This window comes from Colletotrichum karsti (genome assembly GCF_011947395.1).
Source record: "Colletotrichum karsti strain CkLH20 chromosome Unknown Scaffold49, whole genome shotgun sequence".
NCBI lineage: Eukaryota > Fungi > Ascomycota > Sordariomycetes > Glomerellales > Glomerellaceae > Colletotrichum > Colletotrichum karsti.
The window spans coordinates 49,792-66,887 of record NW_024065949.1 but is presented as its reverse complement, the minus strand read 5'-3'; the positions used below and the strand labels follow the sequence as shown (position 1 = coordinate 66,887).

Sequence of the window (17,096 nt, the reverse complement as noted above, 5' to 3'; positions counted from 1 at the left end):
AAGGCGCGGGGTCCGCAGAACCCGGCCCCCTTCCTGGCTCAGTAGGTATTCTAAAACGGCCAGCGAGGTGGAGACAAGATAGAAGAAGACATGGTAGTTGGCAGTTACGAAGGGAACATGCAATCAATAGGAAGGATTACATCCCGGTATATTTAATGGTTAAGTAGGGAGCTGATTAGTAGCGAATAGAAGGGCGAGTGAGGCAGCCAGAGAATGATGTCCTTCTTCTTCTACATAGAAAAGAAGAAGAAGATTAACATACGTTAAAAGATTCCGGACCCTTACTTGCTTTGATTGAAAAAAAGGCAGTGCGTGTCTTGCATGAGATATTGGTCCATCCTCTGAGTTGAGAAACAGTTGAACTTGAAGTCTTCACGAACTGTTTAGTTGAGTTAGAGATGCTGTGAGAGATCCATGGAGAAAGAAGTGGAGCGGTCTCGCGTCGGTAGTGCAGTTGGCTAACGCAATTTGGGAATGGTCGCCCAGGCTGGAATTCCTCCTCCGATCATCATTTTTAGCGACTCTTGGCCAAGGCGCTAAGTAGAGGGCTGTCCCGCTTCCCCTGACTGCATCTGAGAGAGCTGAAGTGCGTGCCTCAGCAGCTGCAACGCCCGACTTGAGTGACGCTTCCCAGCCGGGCGTCTCCTGCAGGTCAACGGCACCGACCGCTTAGCGAGGAAGGGGTCACATTGTCTGAATTGCTGACAGCTGACTTCATTTATATCATTTTACCTTATGACATAGAGAGTATTGCTTGCTGAGTGCCTGAGAAACGCGACAAAGACGCCTACACTGTGTACAGGAGTCCGGCGTGTTTGGCTTGAGATTTGGTGTTTTTCAATGGCCCCACAGCTGCCGCAGCCTGCCATTTGAAATGTCAATCCCTCATCCTGGACTCCTTGACTCCTCGGTGCTAATACTACGCAGTAAGGTAGCAGGGACTGCAGTGTTGCCGGGAAGTGGCAGCTCAGGAAACAGCCATTCGACCCGTCTGGTTGGTTGATTGCGCAGGCAGCATTGAAAAAGGAAGAAGCAAGCGACAGCACATCCATGGATGATGAGTGAGGCTTGACTCCTTGCAGTATGAATTGAGGTCGCGGGCCAGGGAATTGACTCCTTTCGTGGCAGCTGCGGTGTGTGCCCGTGGTGTTGGTGTTTGGGGGCAGGCGCAAGGTCGCTAGGCGGACTGGGCTGGTGCACCGCTGTGCCGTGATCCACGGCGGCTCCATCTGCTGGTTGCCCCAAACTTTATCGTCCTTTCCCTTCTTGTCTTGGCGGCCTGTCGCCATTCTCTTCGCCCAATTCTCAGCTTGCTGTCACCCGTTCCTTTGCGTCCTCCTTTCCTGACGAGACTTATTGTTTGTAATGAGCATGTCGGTATTCTTTTCTGTATCATTATAATCCCTCCACCCTCCTCCGTCTGCGCCATTGGCCAACCCCCGATCCTCTCCCGAATCGAGTCTGGCACGTCGAGCCCGTCCTGCATCGCCATCCGACCTCGCATTCCTGCGACACGTCTTCGAGACAAGCCACATGCGCCGCGCCGCCGCCCTCGACCCCTCACGCTTTTCCTAAAAGCTGAAAACGTCTCTTCCCAAGGGCGCAGACATCCTCACGACCTCAACCGACCCTCGTACGTCCTCGACCTCGACCCTTTGCCTTGGGACACGGGACGCGGATTGACCTGTCGACCCTTTGCAGTGACCCTGCTACACCGAGAACTACCGACGAAATCTCTGACGACCTCTGACCGGCTCCGTCGACAGCCAGTCCGACGACGACCGAACCCATGGCCCCGTCCAGCGACGATGGACGTCGGTCCTCCTCCATCGAAGCCATCGACCTCGATGCCGAACACAAAGAGCCTTTACTGCCCGGGTCACCGCCGCCGGCGCGGGGGAGGAGGAAAGGTTCCCTCTTTGCATGGCTGAGGGGGAGGCCCCGAGCCGTGCTGAGGGCCATCCGTCGTCAACCGCGCTCCCTTCCGAGACTGCTATTTCGGTATACCGTCATGTTTATTCTCCTGGTCTTCATCGCCACACCGATATTCTTCCCCTCCTACACCCGCCACCCGAAGCACTACAAGGACCTACGGAGACGATGCCTGGTCTCCGACAGCCTGTCTGGCTGTGCGAACCTGCAGAACGAGAAGGTCTTCATCGCCGTCAGTCTGTACGACCCCGAAGGGAAAATCGCAGGTGGGGAGTGGGCGCAGAACGTGCTGGATGTGATTCACATGATTGGGGAGGACAATGCATTTCTGAGCATATACGAAAACGACAGCGGAGAGGAGGGCGCTGCCGCGTTGGCCGAGTTCAAGAAGAACGTGCCCTGCAAGCATAGCATCGTCGTCGAGGATCACGTCGACTACAACGTCTTCCCTCACATTACTATGCCCGATGGATCCCAACGTCTCAAGCGGTTGGCATACCTGGCCGAGATGCGAAACCGGGCGCTCTACCCGATCGACCAATTCGACCCCGAAGTCGGAGTGGTCAAGTACGACAAGATCTTGTTTCTCAACGACGCCATGTTCGCTCCGGTTGACGCCGCCCACTTGCTCTTCAGCACCAACGCGGGCGACGATGGCCGCACCCACTACCTCTCAGCTTGCTCCGTCGACTTTGACTGGAACGTCTTCACCATGTACGACCTGTACGCCCAGCGAGACGCCGAGGGTTACTCCAACGGCATCCCCATCTTCCCCTACTTCACCAACTCGGGCAAGGGCATCTCTCGCAAGGCCATGGTTTCGCAGACGGACGCGGTTCCCGTCAAGAGTTGCTGGGCCGGAATGGTGGCTATGCAAGCCAAATGGATCCAGAACATGGACAAGCAGCTGCCAACCAAGGACTGGCAGGCTGTGGCGCACCACGTCATCAACCCGGACCATCCCCACAACGTGACGGCGCCGGTGCGTTTCCGATACGAGCCCGAGATCTACTACGACGCCTGCGAATGCTGCTTGTTCCTGGCGGACGTGTCGACGGTCGCAGACCGGGCCGGGGAGATGGATACGGGCGTCTTCGTCAACCCCTACGTGCGCGTGGCGTACAGGAAGCGGACGCAGTACCTCGAGCGCTTCGTCCGCCACTGGGAGCGTCTCTTCGCGCTGCCGCAGGGCATCATCACGCACTTCTCCCGCTTCCCCACGCCGAACCCGCACCGCGAAGTCGTCGAGGGCCAGCGTTTCCAGGAGGAAATCTACCAGCGCAGGGAGGGGTGGAAGATGGTGGACCGGACGGGACGCAACGGCATGTTCTGCGGAGTGCGAGAGATGCAGCTCATCAAGGAGGGGCCGCGCGTCGGCAAGAACTGGGAGAACTGGTACAACATTCCGTGGGCGGAGCAGAAGCTGCACTTCCCCATCTGACTGTGGTGGTGTGCTTTTTGATGATGATGCGGCGCAACTGGTTTGGTTCGAGGCATTTTGCATTTGCTATTTGGTCGTTCCAACTGTTTTTTTGGTGTTCGAAATGACCAGGTCACGGGGGGGAAAAGGGGGGCGGACTACGGGGCTCATCACCGCAAACCCGTGGGTATGCATAGAAAGATACCACTTTCGTTCATGTCAACAATACTCTGCAATATACTTAATCATTTTTGAACCTAGCACGTCATGATTCGCCATGCCATTTCCCTGCGGAACGGAGTTGAAGAGTCTTTGGATCATGAAAGCACGGGTTGATCCGGGTCTGTCACCTCCAACAACAGGAACACATCGAGGGAAGCTCTATCTGTATATGTCACGAGAAAAGGCGAGCGGCATATGCAGTTCATGACCGATTCAGTATTAGACACCCCTTCTTCCAAGGTCTCGATCGCGTAAATACACCCGGTCCGCCCGACAACACAGCCATGTTTCCCTGAAAGTCCAAACGCAAATGGGAAGAAAGAACAAATGAGCCCAGTCGGAACAAGCCCAAGAACCCTGAGAACCCGATAAGAAGCCGTCATACCGCAGCAACAAAATTCCCTGACCCGCACGCTCAACTGGAAAAAGGTGGTATCTCATCAAAGAAAAGACACTTGGTAAGGAGTAAGTAAGGAGGAGGTAAAGGCGCAAACCGTCCGCCACCCGGGACGCGACGTCGCGACGTGTGTCTGGGGTCCTGGAACCCCCAGGCGCGTCACCAGGTCCCGCGGAGGAGCATCGTGTTGAAGAAAAAAAAAGAAAGAGGTTGGACGGATTTAGGAGGCGACGGGCTCGAGGGCGGTGGCCTTTGCCTTGGCGGTCTTGGGCTTGGTCTCCTACGAGTTGTTAGACGGTCGAGATCGGAAGAAAGTGAAGAGGAAGAAGAAGAGAGCGTACCTTCTTGCCAGCCTTGGCAGCGCCGGTGACCTTGGTAGAGACCTTCTTGGCTACCGACTTGGCCTGGGAGAAATGTCAGTCTTGTGCGAAGCAAAAGATTAACCAGGGCATGATGTCGCGAGGCGCCCGTTCGCAAGAGACGCGCCGCCAGGAGAAGTTGTCCAAAATTTGGCAAAATCGGCCCGGCGAATATCGCATCTCTCAACATGCGCAGCGCGCAACATTCATCATGAAGCATTCGTCAACGTACCTTGGTGGCCGCGGTGGGCTCCTTCTTGGCGTTGGTGGCCTTCTTCTTGGTGACGCCGACGGGCTTCGCGCCCTTGGTGGCAGCGGTGCTGGTGGCCGTCTTCTTGGGCTTCGCGCCGGTGGTGGTGGTGGTGCTGGTCTTGCGGACGGGAGCGGTGTCGACGACGGGGAAGACGCGCGGCTTGGAGTTGCCGGTCTGCGAGCGGGTTCCTTCGCGGGCCATTTTTGCGGATTTTTTGTCGCTGTCGCGGGGTTTTGTTAGTTACGGGGATCGAAAGACGATAGCGACGCGACCGCGATGGAAAATATGCGATCGAGGGAAAATGATGGGTGGAGGTGCGCGACGGGCGAAAAGACGAGAGAGAGAGGAGAGGAGAGGAGGGGCGAGCGTGGTGGTGGTGGATGGCGCGATGGGCTGGGCCAGATGCGCGGACTTGGCGGGCTTACCGGTTGATGAAAAGTAGGTGCGGGAGACGGGGAGAGAGCTTCTGGAGCTGTAGCGAAGAGTTATTTTTCTGCGAGAGCAACGAACGAAGTTTTGCGACGAAGATCCGGGGGATTGCGAGGTGTTGTTGAGAAGAAACAAGACGGGGAGGTGACGTGGTTTTCGCGAGGGGAGAGGAGGAGGAGGGTCAGTCAGGTCGAGGTTGGGTCACAAGTCGGTCACAAGGGGGGGCGCGGCGCGAGAGTCTGGAGAAGCGGTGTCGGAACACACGCACAAAATGAAAACAACAACAAGGGCTGGCTGGATGGGAGAATTGGACTAATTGCCTTTGCTGTGCCTCTTGTAGCTCACTTAATACCTGGGTAGTAATGGGAAAAAAGAAGGAAATGGAACGGAGAAATTGTGGTAGTGTGTCGGAGAGAGAGAAAGAGAGCAGGAGCAGGAAGGAGCGCAAGAGGGGAAGAAAACGATGGATGGGAAGAGGTCTAGATGATGCCCGGCCTGAAAAGGGCAGCTACGACCGTCGCGTCGCGTCTGTCTATTCTTTCTATCTTCCTAGCCCGGATCTCGATATCTTTCTTGATTTTTCACGCGTTTCGCCCATGATTTTAAAAACAAATGGCGTCCGTCTTTGGGATGGACTGGACCTTATCAGTGACCCCGAAAACGCAGGGGCGGGAGAAATTGGATCTCAAACGGGCAGGGCGGATGGACGGTCAGATATCGCGCCCCTTCCTTTCCTCCCGCCCAGTCCCTCGAGATTGATTATTTGCTTCCTGTTCTGCGAGTCTTCAGATCTCCATTCCCAATGTGCTGGGTTCTTGTTGTTTTCCATGTTTCAGCCCCCGACATGATGCATCTATCTGCTGATACAAGAACGAATCTCGACATCGGAGATGAGGGGGAACGGCTCGGAACTGGCGGCTCGACACCTCCCTCTTTTTCTCTTTCTTCAATCACACTCTTTGATCGATGTTTTCTCCTGGAAATCCCCGGGGATTCCTTCTGACGGCCAAGGAAACCAAACAAGGTAGGTCCCTCGTGTCTCCAAGGGCAGTCATGATAGAGCATCATCATCTTGTCTCTGGTTTCCGCCAGCACATGATCGCACAAGTGTCGCCACAACTCGCTGCTATCTCTATCTCGTCGGGTACGGCGCATCGCCCAGCACACGCGACGTTTGGCGCCCGATTCCCGGTTGCTGGCGCTCCTGCTGTCTTTTACTTCCCCGGACAGGCGCCCCTCTCCAACCCTCAACAACAAAGTCCTCCACTGTCTGCACTCTTCTCCAGCGGCACCGGTCCGCCTCCGCCTGGAAGCCCTGCAGCACAAGCGTCGCGCATGACCTCCGCCGTCGCCATTGCCTCGTGTTTCTCCTTGATGATGTAGGTAATGCATCGCCGCCCTTTGCGCGACTTGACCATTGAGTAGACGACGGGATGTGAACAATAGCCATGGGACGAAGTCGTTGACCACCTTCGGTGACAGTCTTCCACAGACGCACCAGACGCCATGTGCACCGAGCGTGTGCACTGTCCCAAGGTACCGCAGCTTGCTATTTTTGCTCTCTCCCACGGACCATTCCATGGGCCCCACGCCTAGATTGATTCCCGGTATCTCATGTGAAGCTATTCGCACTTCTTAGCACCGCCGCACACCTCACTAACTCGACCGCAGACGACAATCAATGTCGAAGCCAGGCTAAGATGTGGATCGGTTATGGCAAGAGTTCTTGATTACGAACTGGTCTTCTCAGCAAATACCACACATCAACTTGGATGATCCTTCTCCCGACGAGTCCTAGGTCCCCTGTATCTCAGCAAGTCTCGACTTCCCAACCAGAATCTACTGCTTCTTCTCGCACAACGTCTCGTCGCTGCAGTCACTCTCGTTGTCGCACTCCATGTCCTTGCCCTTCGTCGCCTTCTTAGACCCGGAGACGCGCATCTCTGCCTGCTTGAACTTGTTCGCCGCCTCGACGTAGTCTCGCGACAACTTTCGAACCTCGCCATCGAGCTGGGAGGCTAGCTTCACGAACCACCTCTCCTCCGTACACAAGGCACGCTCGCCTTTCTTGAACGTCCGCATCGACTGCAGCAACTCGTCCTCACGCCTGTTGACGTTTGCCATGGCTTGGATGTTGGCGCCAAAAAGACTGTCCAATTGAGACTGATCCGCGTCGGGCTGCTCAAGAATGTCGACAAGCTTGCGCCACTGAGCCTGAAGGTGGCTGTTGAGGACGAGGCGACGAGAACAGGTCCCGTGCTGCTTGACAGCGCTGTCAACTATTCCTCATGTCAGCGTCCAGTCTGATACAGCAACCTGATCACGTCGGGCGAGGGGGGAGGGGGGGCCTTACGGTCGGTGAACAAGGCATGGAGGAGTTTCGCCTTGGTCTCCAACGCGCTTGCACGACCATGGAGCTTGGTCATCGAGCGGCTTGCCTTGTCGAGGTGGTCTCCGCTGCTGAAAATCTTCCACCACGGCGTGGGGCGTTTGGGTGTATCCTTGGCAATCGCCATGAATGAGGCAGTCATGTTGGCAAGCTCTCCGAGTAGCATGGCGAGTCTGCCGTTGGCGGCATCGGTGGCCTCCATGCAATCCAGAACATCGCAGTGGCGCTGGACAGCTGCGTGGACGGTGCTGTTGAAGCCCTGGGCATCAACTGCGGATTGGCTGCGGATCAGACGAGAAGAATCCTTCTTGACGAGCTTGTAGTTCTTGCCAGCGTCGGCAGTCAAGGTCTTGATTTTTCCGAGTCCGTTCTTGGAGGGCCCGGCCTCGATCTTGTTGTTTCGCTTGGGCATGCGCTGTTTCCCGTCAGCATTCGGTACCTAGTCAAGACGGTTTTGAGAAACAGACCTCTTGGTACTCCATGAACTTGTCAAGCATGGCCAGAGGACTGCCATCATCGGGCGATGTGCATCGGTGGTAGACCGAGATCAGCCCCCACTCACCCCAGAAGCCAGAGGTGCTGGTAGGGTTGTTCTGCAGAGCGAAGATGCATCGCAAGATGTGATCGAAGCGGAGAAGACCCGGAAGGGATTCATGCGAAGACGGCAAGTTCCAAACGATGGCGGCGCAGGTCTTGCAGGCGTTCTCGAAGACGGTCCTGGCCTGCTTCACGTCGTCGTAGGTGACTGTCTTGTGGGTGAACCTGACCTGATGGGAGAGTTAGCTTCCGAGAAAACGGCTAGGGCGAGTACCGAGGGGAGCTCGCTGCTCAAGCTTACTGCGAAAGTCACCAACTTGATCTGGTCTGAGCCGGTTCCGTTGGCAGCGTTATAGACCTGGGGAATAGACAGAGTCCAGTCGGTCAACTGCGCCTTGTTCTTGTCGAGGGAAAAGAGGTCCCACAGAGCGGCGACATGCTGAGGGACATGCTTGGGGGCAGCCCAGTACGTGAACTTCAAGTTGAAAGCTAGCGAAACCATCTTGGATCTTGGCGATGTTGACGGCGGGAGGCTGGATACTGAGCTTTTCCGAGGCAACAGTGGGAGGACGGGAAGAAGAGAAAGGTAGAGAGGGGAAGGAGCGGCGTCGAATTATTTTTGGGCGAGGTGATGCGACCTTGGCAGAAGTGACTGACCACCTCGTTTAGTCGGTGAAAAGGTTTGGCGGAGGGAAGTTCGGGGATGGAGTTTGAGTTTGGTGGGAGGAATATGGCGTCGTCCAAGTTGTGGCCGAGGAGGGAGAGAAGGTGGAGGGGCGCGAGGTCGTCAAGGTCGTCAAGGTCACGAGGTGGAAGGCGGCAGAAAACTCTGTCGAGGGGAACTCGGGAACTCCAGGTTACAACCTAGGCAGGAGCGGGAGCCACGCACGGAAAGAGGCAGGAAGAGAGTTGAGGTTCAAGGAAGGAAGGAGAGAGTGAGGCCTTTCCTTCTCGTACCTGCCTTGCCTCAGGTAAGCACCTTAGATAGGGCAAGGCTGTTGAGATATGAGGTGCTCATGCCTTGGATTGAAGCAAACAGGTGAAGGCATACCTAAGGTATGTCACTGAGGTGACGGGTCTATGAAGCTATCTCTGCCTCATCCGGAAAGAACGCCTCAATGCATATAGATACCAACTTGGGCGTTGGTACATAGGTACGTGAGCACCTCTCAGGCTTCTTTTTTACTCGTCAAGGTATCTTATTTTGGTTCACCAGACCTCATCTATTCCACCCGTCTCATATGCCTCTGGAAATCAAAAACAAAGCTTTTATCTATTCCTGTCTTATCTTACACCAACAGAATGGTTCTTTGGCATTGGCCTGCCTAGCTCACGATGTCTCGCAGTTTCGTTCAAAACAGCCTACAACCGGCTGTTTCTACTTGCTTCCATCTGCCTCCAAGCTGCAGCAAACTTCCATTGGACCCCAGCTCCAACACCGGCGACCACCTGCGCAGCAACACACACCGTGAAGGCCCATCCAACCCCGATCCCGTTGACCATCGGCATCACGAAACTTGTGCCGCCGGCCGCGAACAAGCATCGCGCCAGGTTCAGACTCGCACTCGCCGCCGCGCTCTTGTCGGGGAAGATGTCCACCAGGTAGGTCATGACCAAAGACTGAGTCCCGATTGCCGACCATCCCGTCACGAACGTCGTCACTATCGGAACCGCAATATGAACCTTTTCCGGAAACTGTATCGTCCACCCAAACACAGCAATCGATATGCATTGTAAGAGTCCCAGGATTGGAACCAGCCGAAGACGCGCCTTCTCGATCGGAAAGTCCGAGTTGTCGCCGCGGAGCTGACTCTCCAGCTTGACCTTCACACGCTGGTAATCCATGTCCAACATCTTCCCCGTCACGAGCGTGCCCATGATGGAACCCGCCCCGTTGGCCATATACGTCAGGCCGACCTGGGTATCGGAAAGCCCGTACTGGCATTTGAATAGCGTCGACATGACTGTGATGCTCATTTGCCACACGGCGTAGTATGTAGCGAGGAAGACGGTGATGGGCGCGGCCGTTTTGCTGAAAAGAATCCGCACAGGCGCCGTCAGGTCGACCTTTTTGCGATTTCCTACTTCCTCCGTTGTCTCTTCGACGTTCGGATGCACCCGTGTCGTGCGCATGTAAAGAACAAGCGGATATCTCTGCAAGAGCGCCGACGGTCGTCTCGAGCCGTTCCCGACAACAGACCTTAGCGTCTCCGGCAGCAAAAGAACCATGAAGAGGAAAAACACTCCGCCGTATATCGTGAGAAACCAGAAAATGCTTCTCCAGCCCAGCGACCCCGCCAGGGCGCCTCCGATCACCGGCCCAATGGCGACAGGCACAAGCAGGCCAGCCTGGAAAACCCCCATATACCCGCCTCGTTCCTCCCTGGTCGTAATGTCGCCAATCACTCCAGACCCGATGGCTATAGTGCTTGCGCTGCCCGTGCTCTGGAGACATCTCAGAACGATCAAGCCTGCAAAGGTCCTGACTTCGGCGAGGCCGACGCATGCCCCCAGAAACACGAGGAACGTGCCGATGTACGCTACCCTCCGACCTTTGCCATCGGATATCGGTCCCCAGAGGCTAGGAGCTAGGCCTTGGAAGATGAGATATGCTGTTACTGTGAGGTTTACGAGTTCAACCGAGACATTGAGGTCTTCCGCAATGGTGGATAGAGATGGGAAGTAAATGTTAGAGGCAAAACCGGAAACTAGGCATATTTAGCACGGTGTGTCAATGTGAGAAACTAGAAACATCGGCTTACAGGTTGCTGCTGTTGACACAAGTGCAACTATCAGCCGCTTTTGTCGTTTGTCGAATATGCTGAACGGTTTGCATGGTTGGGGAGACGCAGGCTCCATTGTAGTGCCGCCAGTTGATGTTGGGCTCCGGCTATTATTCAGAGCCATAGTAATATGTTCCAAAATGATTGACAAATGAAAGATCGAGTATATCCAATGGTCCAAGTAACATACTCCAAGGCTTGGAAGTTGGTGCACTCAATGTCACATTGATTCGTCTTTATAGGCGTCTTTGTTGTTAAATGGTTGTCATTCGGAGTCCTGTCCCCGAGAGATTCGGAGTTGAGCCCCACAATTACCGGAGTTGAGGTCAGCACCTCCGGAAATCAGGGAAGGCGCGGCCGGTGTGGCCAATGTTCACGGGACTAACAGTGCCGGACATCATCTGAGTGCATTCGATAGCAGTCATATCTGTTTCTTCTTCTTGTGAGAGACCTCTTGAAATATTTCGTCTTCGTAGGCAATATGGCTCTTAAGCTGGTCGACGTGATGGTCTCGCATCCTCAAGGAAGCGCTTCGCTGTTCTCAGTCTAGACGTCGTGACGACTCTTTTAAGGAGTAGATGGATCTGTGAAATATAAGAGACTCATAGAAGACGGCATTGAAGCCGCTCATGGTGCGGACACTCGACTCAACACTATCCCGAAGACGCTCTCACTTGGCTTCTCTATCATTGACCAAATTTGGATGAAGCCTCTTATGGGGAACTTGCGCAGAAGATGGGCAATGGTGTTTGGGAATAAAATCAGACATCATATATCCTGGAAGCTTAAGTTATACGTGATCAGTCTGTGAAGACGTGGACAAGATAGCCCGTGATTGGTCTTCAGGTCAATACCGTCGGCCGCAGAGACCCGGGAACGTTCATATGTCGCTTCCTACTTCAGCCCCCATGAGTGCAGCTTGTCACTGCATACATCATAGTTCCGTACTCATCAAGATCCTCCAACCACAAGTCAACCCGCGCCCGTCTTTCCTCGACTTCTGTCACCCCAAAGTCTTTCGGTATTGGCCACAGCTCTTCAATGCGAAGACCGCCGTCACCCCAAGCTGCCAAATGCGTGTTGTACTTGATCTCCCAGTCACGGCGGTCCGTGGCTTCCCACAAGGACTTGCTGCAGGGAGCGAGTAAGCCGCGGAGTTCAGTGGCAAGGTGAGAGGCAAGACCATCATGTGTCAGTAAAGCGCTATCAAACATGCACATCGTGAATATTGTCCGTCGCTTCGTTTCCGCAACTATCCAGGCTTCCCAGCTCGGCCGAGCCCCCTTCTGTTCAGCGTCGCACACGAGTCCCCTTCGCGCCGCCTCGCATGCCAGCTCTTGCGAGTTGATCATGGCTTGGCGAAGGAACGGATAGTACTCACGACCTAGTCGAAAAAAGATCACCATTGCGTAGACAAGATAGGCCTGGTATGCCGACAACAGGACCATGCCGTCGAAGGTCGCCTGTCGTTCATAGAGCTTCGCCATCTCTCGTTGCAGGACCTCCGCGACGACATCCTCGCTGCCTTGAAGTGGCTTGTCGCAAATTCGAATGACGCACAAGCATGTCGACAAGGGCAGGCTTGATGGTAATGCCAGCTGCGACCAGTGGATAAAAGGAGGAAGCCTCTGGCCGCGGATCGAGCGGTTTGCGTACGATTGCAGGATTCGATGAATGAATGCAGAGATATTAGGGGGGTAATTCTTGACGGCCTGGCCCGGCAGGGGAACGAAATTGTTCAGCCATCGGTTGGCGATGTCGTCGGGGTTGATGGGGCAGATGAGGTCCAGGTTGGAGAAATCCAGTTCGACCCCGGTCCGGGCCGGGGTCGTCTTCGCCGGCTCCGGGAGATGATGACTGGCTGCGGCGTCAGGGGCTTCCAGGCCGGCTTCTAGATAGACGGGCCCGTTCGATGCTTCGTGCTCCGGAGATGGCAGATGGTTCGTCACTCTCTCTCTCGTCCCCGCGTCACTCGTCCCAGCCGAAGAGTTCACTTCCGGTTGAGGCGACAGCTGCGGTTGGGCATACGTGCATGACAGGCTTCGCTGTTCACACCGCGTACATGTCCCTTGCTTCCGATCGCACTTGGCCTTGGCGGCGGCGCACTGGTGGCAGGCTTTTTGTCTGGATGTCGAATATCTCGTGGAGCGCATCTCTGGGGCTGGTCATCGCCGATGTTCGGTACACGACGAGAACCGGGCCGGCCGCTTGTTGTTTCAGCGGCTCGTTGCCGGAAGCCGGAGGACTGAACTCAAGGGATCACGTAACGAAATGAGGTCACGTCTAGACCGCGAGTTGGAGGCTGGTCCCCGCAAACTCGCCAGTGCAAGCGGATGCGGGGAAAACGAATTTACGTAATTGGAGTTGGGGAACACCACAAAATGAAGCGCCACGATGGGGCATCTCGTAACACGGACATGTCTCCGTTCGTCGTGCTGGGGTCTTGGCCTGGGGAAGATGCGGGTGTGAAGCGGCTCCTTGGAATCAGAGACATCATTATGCTTGCAAGTCACGATGGAAAGCAGAAGAAAGATGGAGTCAAATCGCGGGGAAGTCTTCGATGACAGAAAGCTTTTGTCATTGAAACAATAATCGGGTATCTAGCATTACGACATGGTCTGTTTACCACATTTTCTCCCAGGTTCTACGGACGACACCCATTTGGGCCAATCTCGCCCTCTCCACCTCTTCGATACCGCCCTCCTCCCAGTGACGGCACTCGGCATCAACCTCGGCCTTTCCGCTGAGGAGGTCGGCCTCCTTGGGCTGGACGAAGCGAGTTCTCTTCAGGACCTTCCAGATGACGTATGTGAAGATGCCGAAGATGAATCCAAAGTAAGAGGTGATGAAACCGCGAACACTGAAGGGGTAGAAGTTGTCAAAGCCGACAAAGATCAAGGCAACAAAGCCCAAGAAAAGCGCCAGACCGGGGAAGTAAGGGGTGAGAGGCGCGATGTAGGGCAGCGTGGAGGGAGGGAAGTTCTGGGCGACGCGGGCGCGGTAGAATCCCATGTACGTGATGAGCATGAAGGTGTAGGTCATGATCAAGGCGGTGGTGGTCAGGTCGACGAACCAGAAGAAGACATCGACGGCGGCGTTGGAAGAGACGAGGAAGGTGATGCAGGAGATGGCGGTGACGGTGAGGACGCAGTAGATCGGGACACCGGCCTTGGTGCACTTCTGGAGGAACTTGGGGGCCTGGCCATCGCGGGCAAGACCGTACAGCGTGCGGGAGCAGGAGTAGAGGTAAGCGTTGCCGCAAGACCTAGGGGGTTGTTAGTTTTATGAGAACGTATCGTAAGTGCAGGCGAACATACCATCCGGAGAGCAGAATGAAGGCGTTGATAATGTCCGGAAGAGCCTTGATGTGGAGGTTCTTGATGCCGACAACCCAGGGGGAAGCACCAGCACCGGGCTCGCCGTTCTCAATAGCACCCAACAGGCCGGGGTCACGGGAGCTGCAGATGATGCCGACGCACAGAACACCGACGACGTAGAAGCCGACGAGACGGTAGAAGATGAGCTTGGCGACGCGAGGAATGGTGCGGCGGGGGTTCTGGATCTCGCCAGCGGCCAGGGCGATCATGTCGGGGCCAGCAATGGTGAAAGCAGCGTAGATGACGACCTTCCACCATCCCAAGAATCGTCCTGTCGCGCCGGGGGCGAAGTAGGAGTGGATGTAGTTGCCGTCGCCCCAGTTGCGGAAGCCGTAGGCATCGTTCAAGGGGTTGCCGCCGGACATGGTGACGAGAGTGATGAAGCAGAGACCGATGAGGAGGACGACCTTGGTCGACGCCATGATGAACTCTGATTCTCCGTAGTACTTGACGGCGATCAAGTTGACGGCCACGCATGAAACCATGGCAACGGCAATCCAGGCAGCTGGGTTGATGTCGGCGTTCCAATATTGAATGACAGTCGCGACGGCGCTGTATTCTGTACACACTAACATGAGACCGGCGAAGAAGTAAGTCCATCCCATGGCGAAACCGAGAGCAGGGTCAACAAAGCGAGAGGCGAGTTCGAAGATGGAGCCGCGGATGGGCAGGTAGGCGCACATCTCGGCGACGGACAGGTTGAGGGGCCAGATGAAGAGGAGACCCCAGAAGGTGTATCCGAGAACGAGGGAGAGAGGGCCGGCCTTTGAGAGGACGCCGCCGATACCGACCTGTTGAGTTTAGCAAGCTTTTCTTGAAGACGTCTTATTCATGGAAACATACCCAGAGACCAGTACCGATTGAACCTCCGATGGCCATGAGCTGGACGTGACGAGGGCTCAGACCACGAATGGTCTCGCCGTATTGCTGTGCGACGGCAGCATTGTTGCCGGACTCGACCTGGCCGAGTTTGTTGCTGTTGATGCTGTCGGCGCGGGAGAGGCCGACAGTCTTTTCTTCCATGCCGGCGGCCATGGTGATGATGGCGGCTATGGATGCTGGCAATGGGTGGTGTCTGAGGTTTGATGTCAAGTCCGATTCTCAGAGAACGAGTGTAGTGAGAATAGTGTTTTCGGACTCTGCTGCAGGGTCGGCAACTACTGCTCACGACGCCGATCAGACCGTTTAGGATAGAAGGCGAGAACAGCCAAACTCGGAACTGGAGGTGCGAGACGGGCATCTATTTCTATCAGAGATGCCGGGAGTGTTCGTGGAGTGCCATTGCCCCTGGCCCGACGCTACGTTCTCGTCCGCGGGATCCATCCATCCATTTGCCCTCACCCCCGGCTGGTAACTCCAACCTTCATCTGACGTCTCCCCGTGCCGGTTTCTGGGATGTGAGAGACAGAGAGGGAAATCAACTACCACAACGCAGTATGTAACTTACTCGGGTCATGATAGACAAGACCAACCGTCGAGAGAGGACCCATCTAATAGGGGCCCCGCCAGAGATAAGCAAAGCGCCGGGGAATGGGTGGCAGCTGGCTGGGGCCGATCAATGGTGGGCGCGGGGGGTAATCCTTGTCGGGGCAACGTCAGAGCGGTCGATACCGACGATAACGGAGCGAAGACCTCTAAGAGTTCCTTGGAGGCGTTCGTTCGTACGCAGGAAGCTGTGATCCGTGACTCTGGTGACCCCGAGGATTCATAGACTGGCCCCCCGTCCCCTCCCACGTTTCGAGGCGGAATGGTTCCACCGTCAAGATACTGATGAGGCGTAAGGCGTGAGGTGAGGGAACAGAATCACCTCAAGCATTGGTGTAAGACGATGACGAACGATTGACTGCCGATGATAGCCACTGATCCGAGAGACAAGGGGAGGCAAAGTCTCCGATGGAGGAGTTTCATTGGAAATCCAGTCGTGTTCGATTGGAGGTCCCACGCAGACAAGCATTTCGTTCTCACCTCTCAGCTCTAAATTGTCCAATCGTCGTCGGCAGAAAGCCTCGGTTCTCAAGTCAAGCCTTTAGACCGTGGCCGCCGTCGAACTCTTAACGGCTTGGCGATGGGGTCAAGACCATCCGACGTCGGATTCGCTGACTGGAGAAACCAGTCATTATCCGACGGATGTCGTTTGGTCCTTGGCCTTTTGCTTGGAGACATGTTGGACAGTTGGAGACATAAGACGGGAGGCGAAACTCGAGCAATTCTAGCTGCCACGCCACACTACCGATAATTGACCGCGTGGTGTGCCGGCGGCCACGCCGAAAGAGGTGTGTAGCGTTGCATGCTGCTGGGCACAAGCACATCAGCAGCGGCAGATTGCTGACAGCAGTCCACTGCGTCCCTGGATTCGAAGCAACCTCTGAAGACGGCGAAAGGTGAAAGTGTCCAGGGACGGGATGATTCGCGGTGGCATTTCCAACGTCTGCAGGGAGGCTGCACAGAAAGCGGGTAGAACCCCGACAAGCCCAACCCAGTACGGTTTGGCGGCGTTCCCAGTCACGGTTCGGCGGGAATGTCGGGACTGACTCGCTGGCCGCATGCTGCATAGGGCGTCTCTACCTTTACCGCGCTGCTTCGTGAGGCCAAGACATTTGGTGTTGAAGCTAGAGAAGCCGCCGTTGAATATCTCGGTGTCTCTGCCAATGAAGACCAACCAGACCGATTCCAGAACGATAGAAATCAGATGACAGTGGAGTGGTTTCAGGCACCAAGGACCCTGCCATCCGGGGAATTGCTATCACGGCGGCACGAACATGAACCCTCTTTTTTGGCGTGTGTTTTATTACGTACTTTCAGTCGCGTTATGGGTCATGCCGGGAACGCTAGAGGCCCAGATAGGACCCAGACCGAGAGGGGGCTTTTGATCTTTCGAGCCATGACCGGTCAATCGGCTGAAGGGAAGATAATGACAGCTCGGAACGCCGATTGAGAACAAATGAAAACCGGGAGACGACACGGAGACGCGGTGCGCGCGTGGGTACTTGGGGTTGCG

General features: G+C 55.5%; 4 protein-coding genes across 4 annotated transcripts; 1 reads left to right on the top strand and 3 right to left on the bottom strand.

Annotated features, from left to right (window-relative positions):
- Positions 1–1,789: 1,789 nt before the first annotated feature.
- On the top strand, positions 1,790–3,373 carry CkaCkLH20_11551 (uncharacterized protein; the record flags this gene model as incomplete). The annotated part of the gene is made up of 1 exon (XM_038894265.1): positions 1,790–3,373. One exon carries the CDS (start codon positions 1,790–1,792, stop codon positions 3,371–3,373), a length of 1,584 nt encoding a protein of 527 aa, XP_038740340.1.
- Positions 3,374–4,191: 818 nt separating this feature from the next.
- On the bottom strand, positions 4,192–4,784 carry CkaCkLH20_11550 (uncharacterized protein; the record flags this gene model as incomplete). The annotated part of the gene is made up of 3 exons (XM_038894264.1): positions 4,192–4,251; positions 4,313–4,375; positions 4,563–4,784. 3 exons carry the CDS (start codon positions 4,782–4,784, stop codon positions 4,192–4,194), a joined length of 345 nt encoding a protein of 114 aa, XP_038740339.1.
- Positions 4,785–6,851: 2,067 nt separating this feature from the next.
- CkaCkLH20_11549 (uncharacterized protein) lies at positions 6,852–8,440 on the bottom strand (the record flags this gene model as incomplete). Its single annotated transcript, XM_038894263.1, has 4 exons — positions 6,852–7,291; positions 7,366–7,816; positions 7,869–8,168; positions 8,240–8,440. The coding sequence occupies 4 exons, from the start codon at positions 8,438–8,440 to the stop codon at positions 6,852–6,854; spliced, it is 1,392 nt and encodes a 463-aa protein (XP_038740338.1).
- An 860-nt stretch (positions 8,441–9,300) lies between these two features.
- CkaCkLH20_11548 (lysine-specific permease) lies at positions 9,301–15,133 on the bottom strand (the record flags this gene model as incomplete). Its single annotated transcript, XM_038894262.1, has 7 exons — positions 9,301–10,646; positions 10,701–10,759; positions 11,655–12,766; positions 12,828–12,966; positions 13,348–13,986; positions 14,039–14,889; positions 14,942–15,133. 7 exons carry the CDS (start codon positions 15,131–15,133, stop codon positions 9,301–9,303), a joined length of 4,338 nt encoding a protein of 1,445 aa, XP_038740337.1.
- Between the last annotated feature and the right edge of the window lie 1,963 nt (positions 15,134–17,096).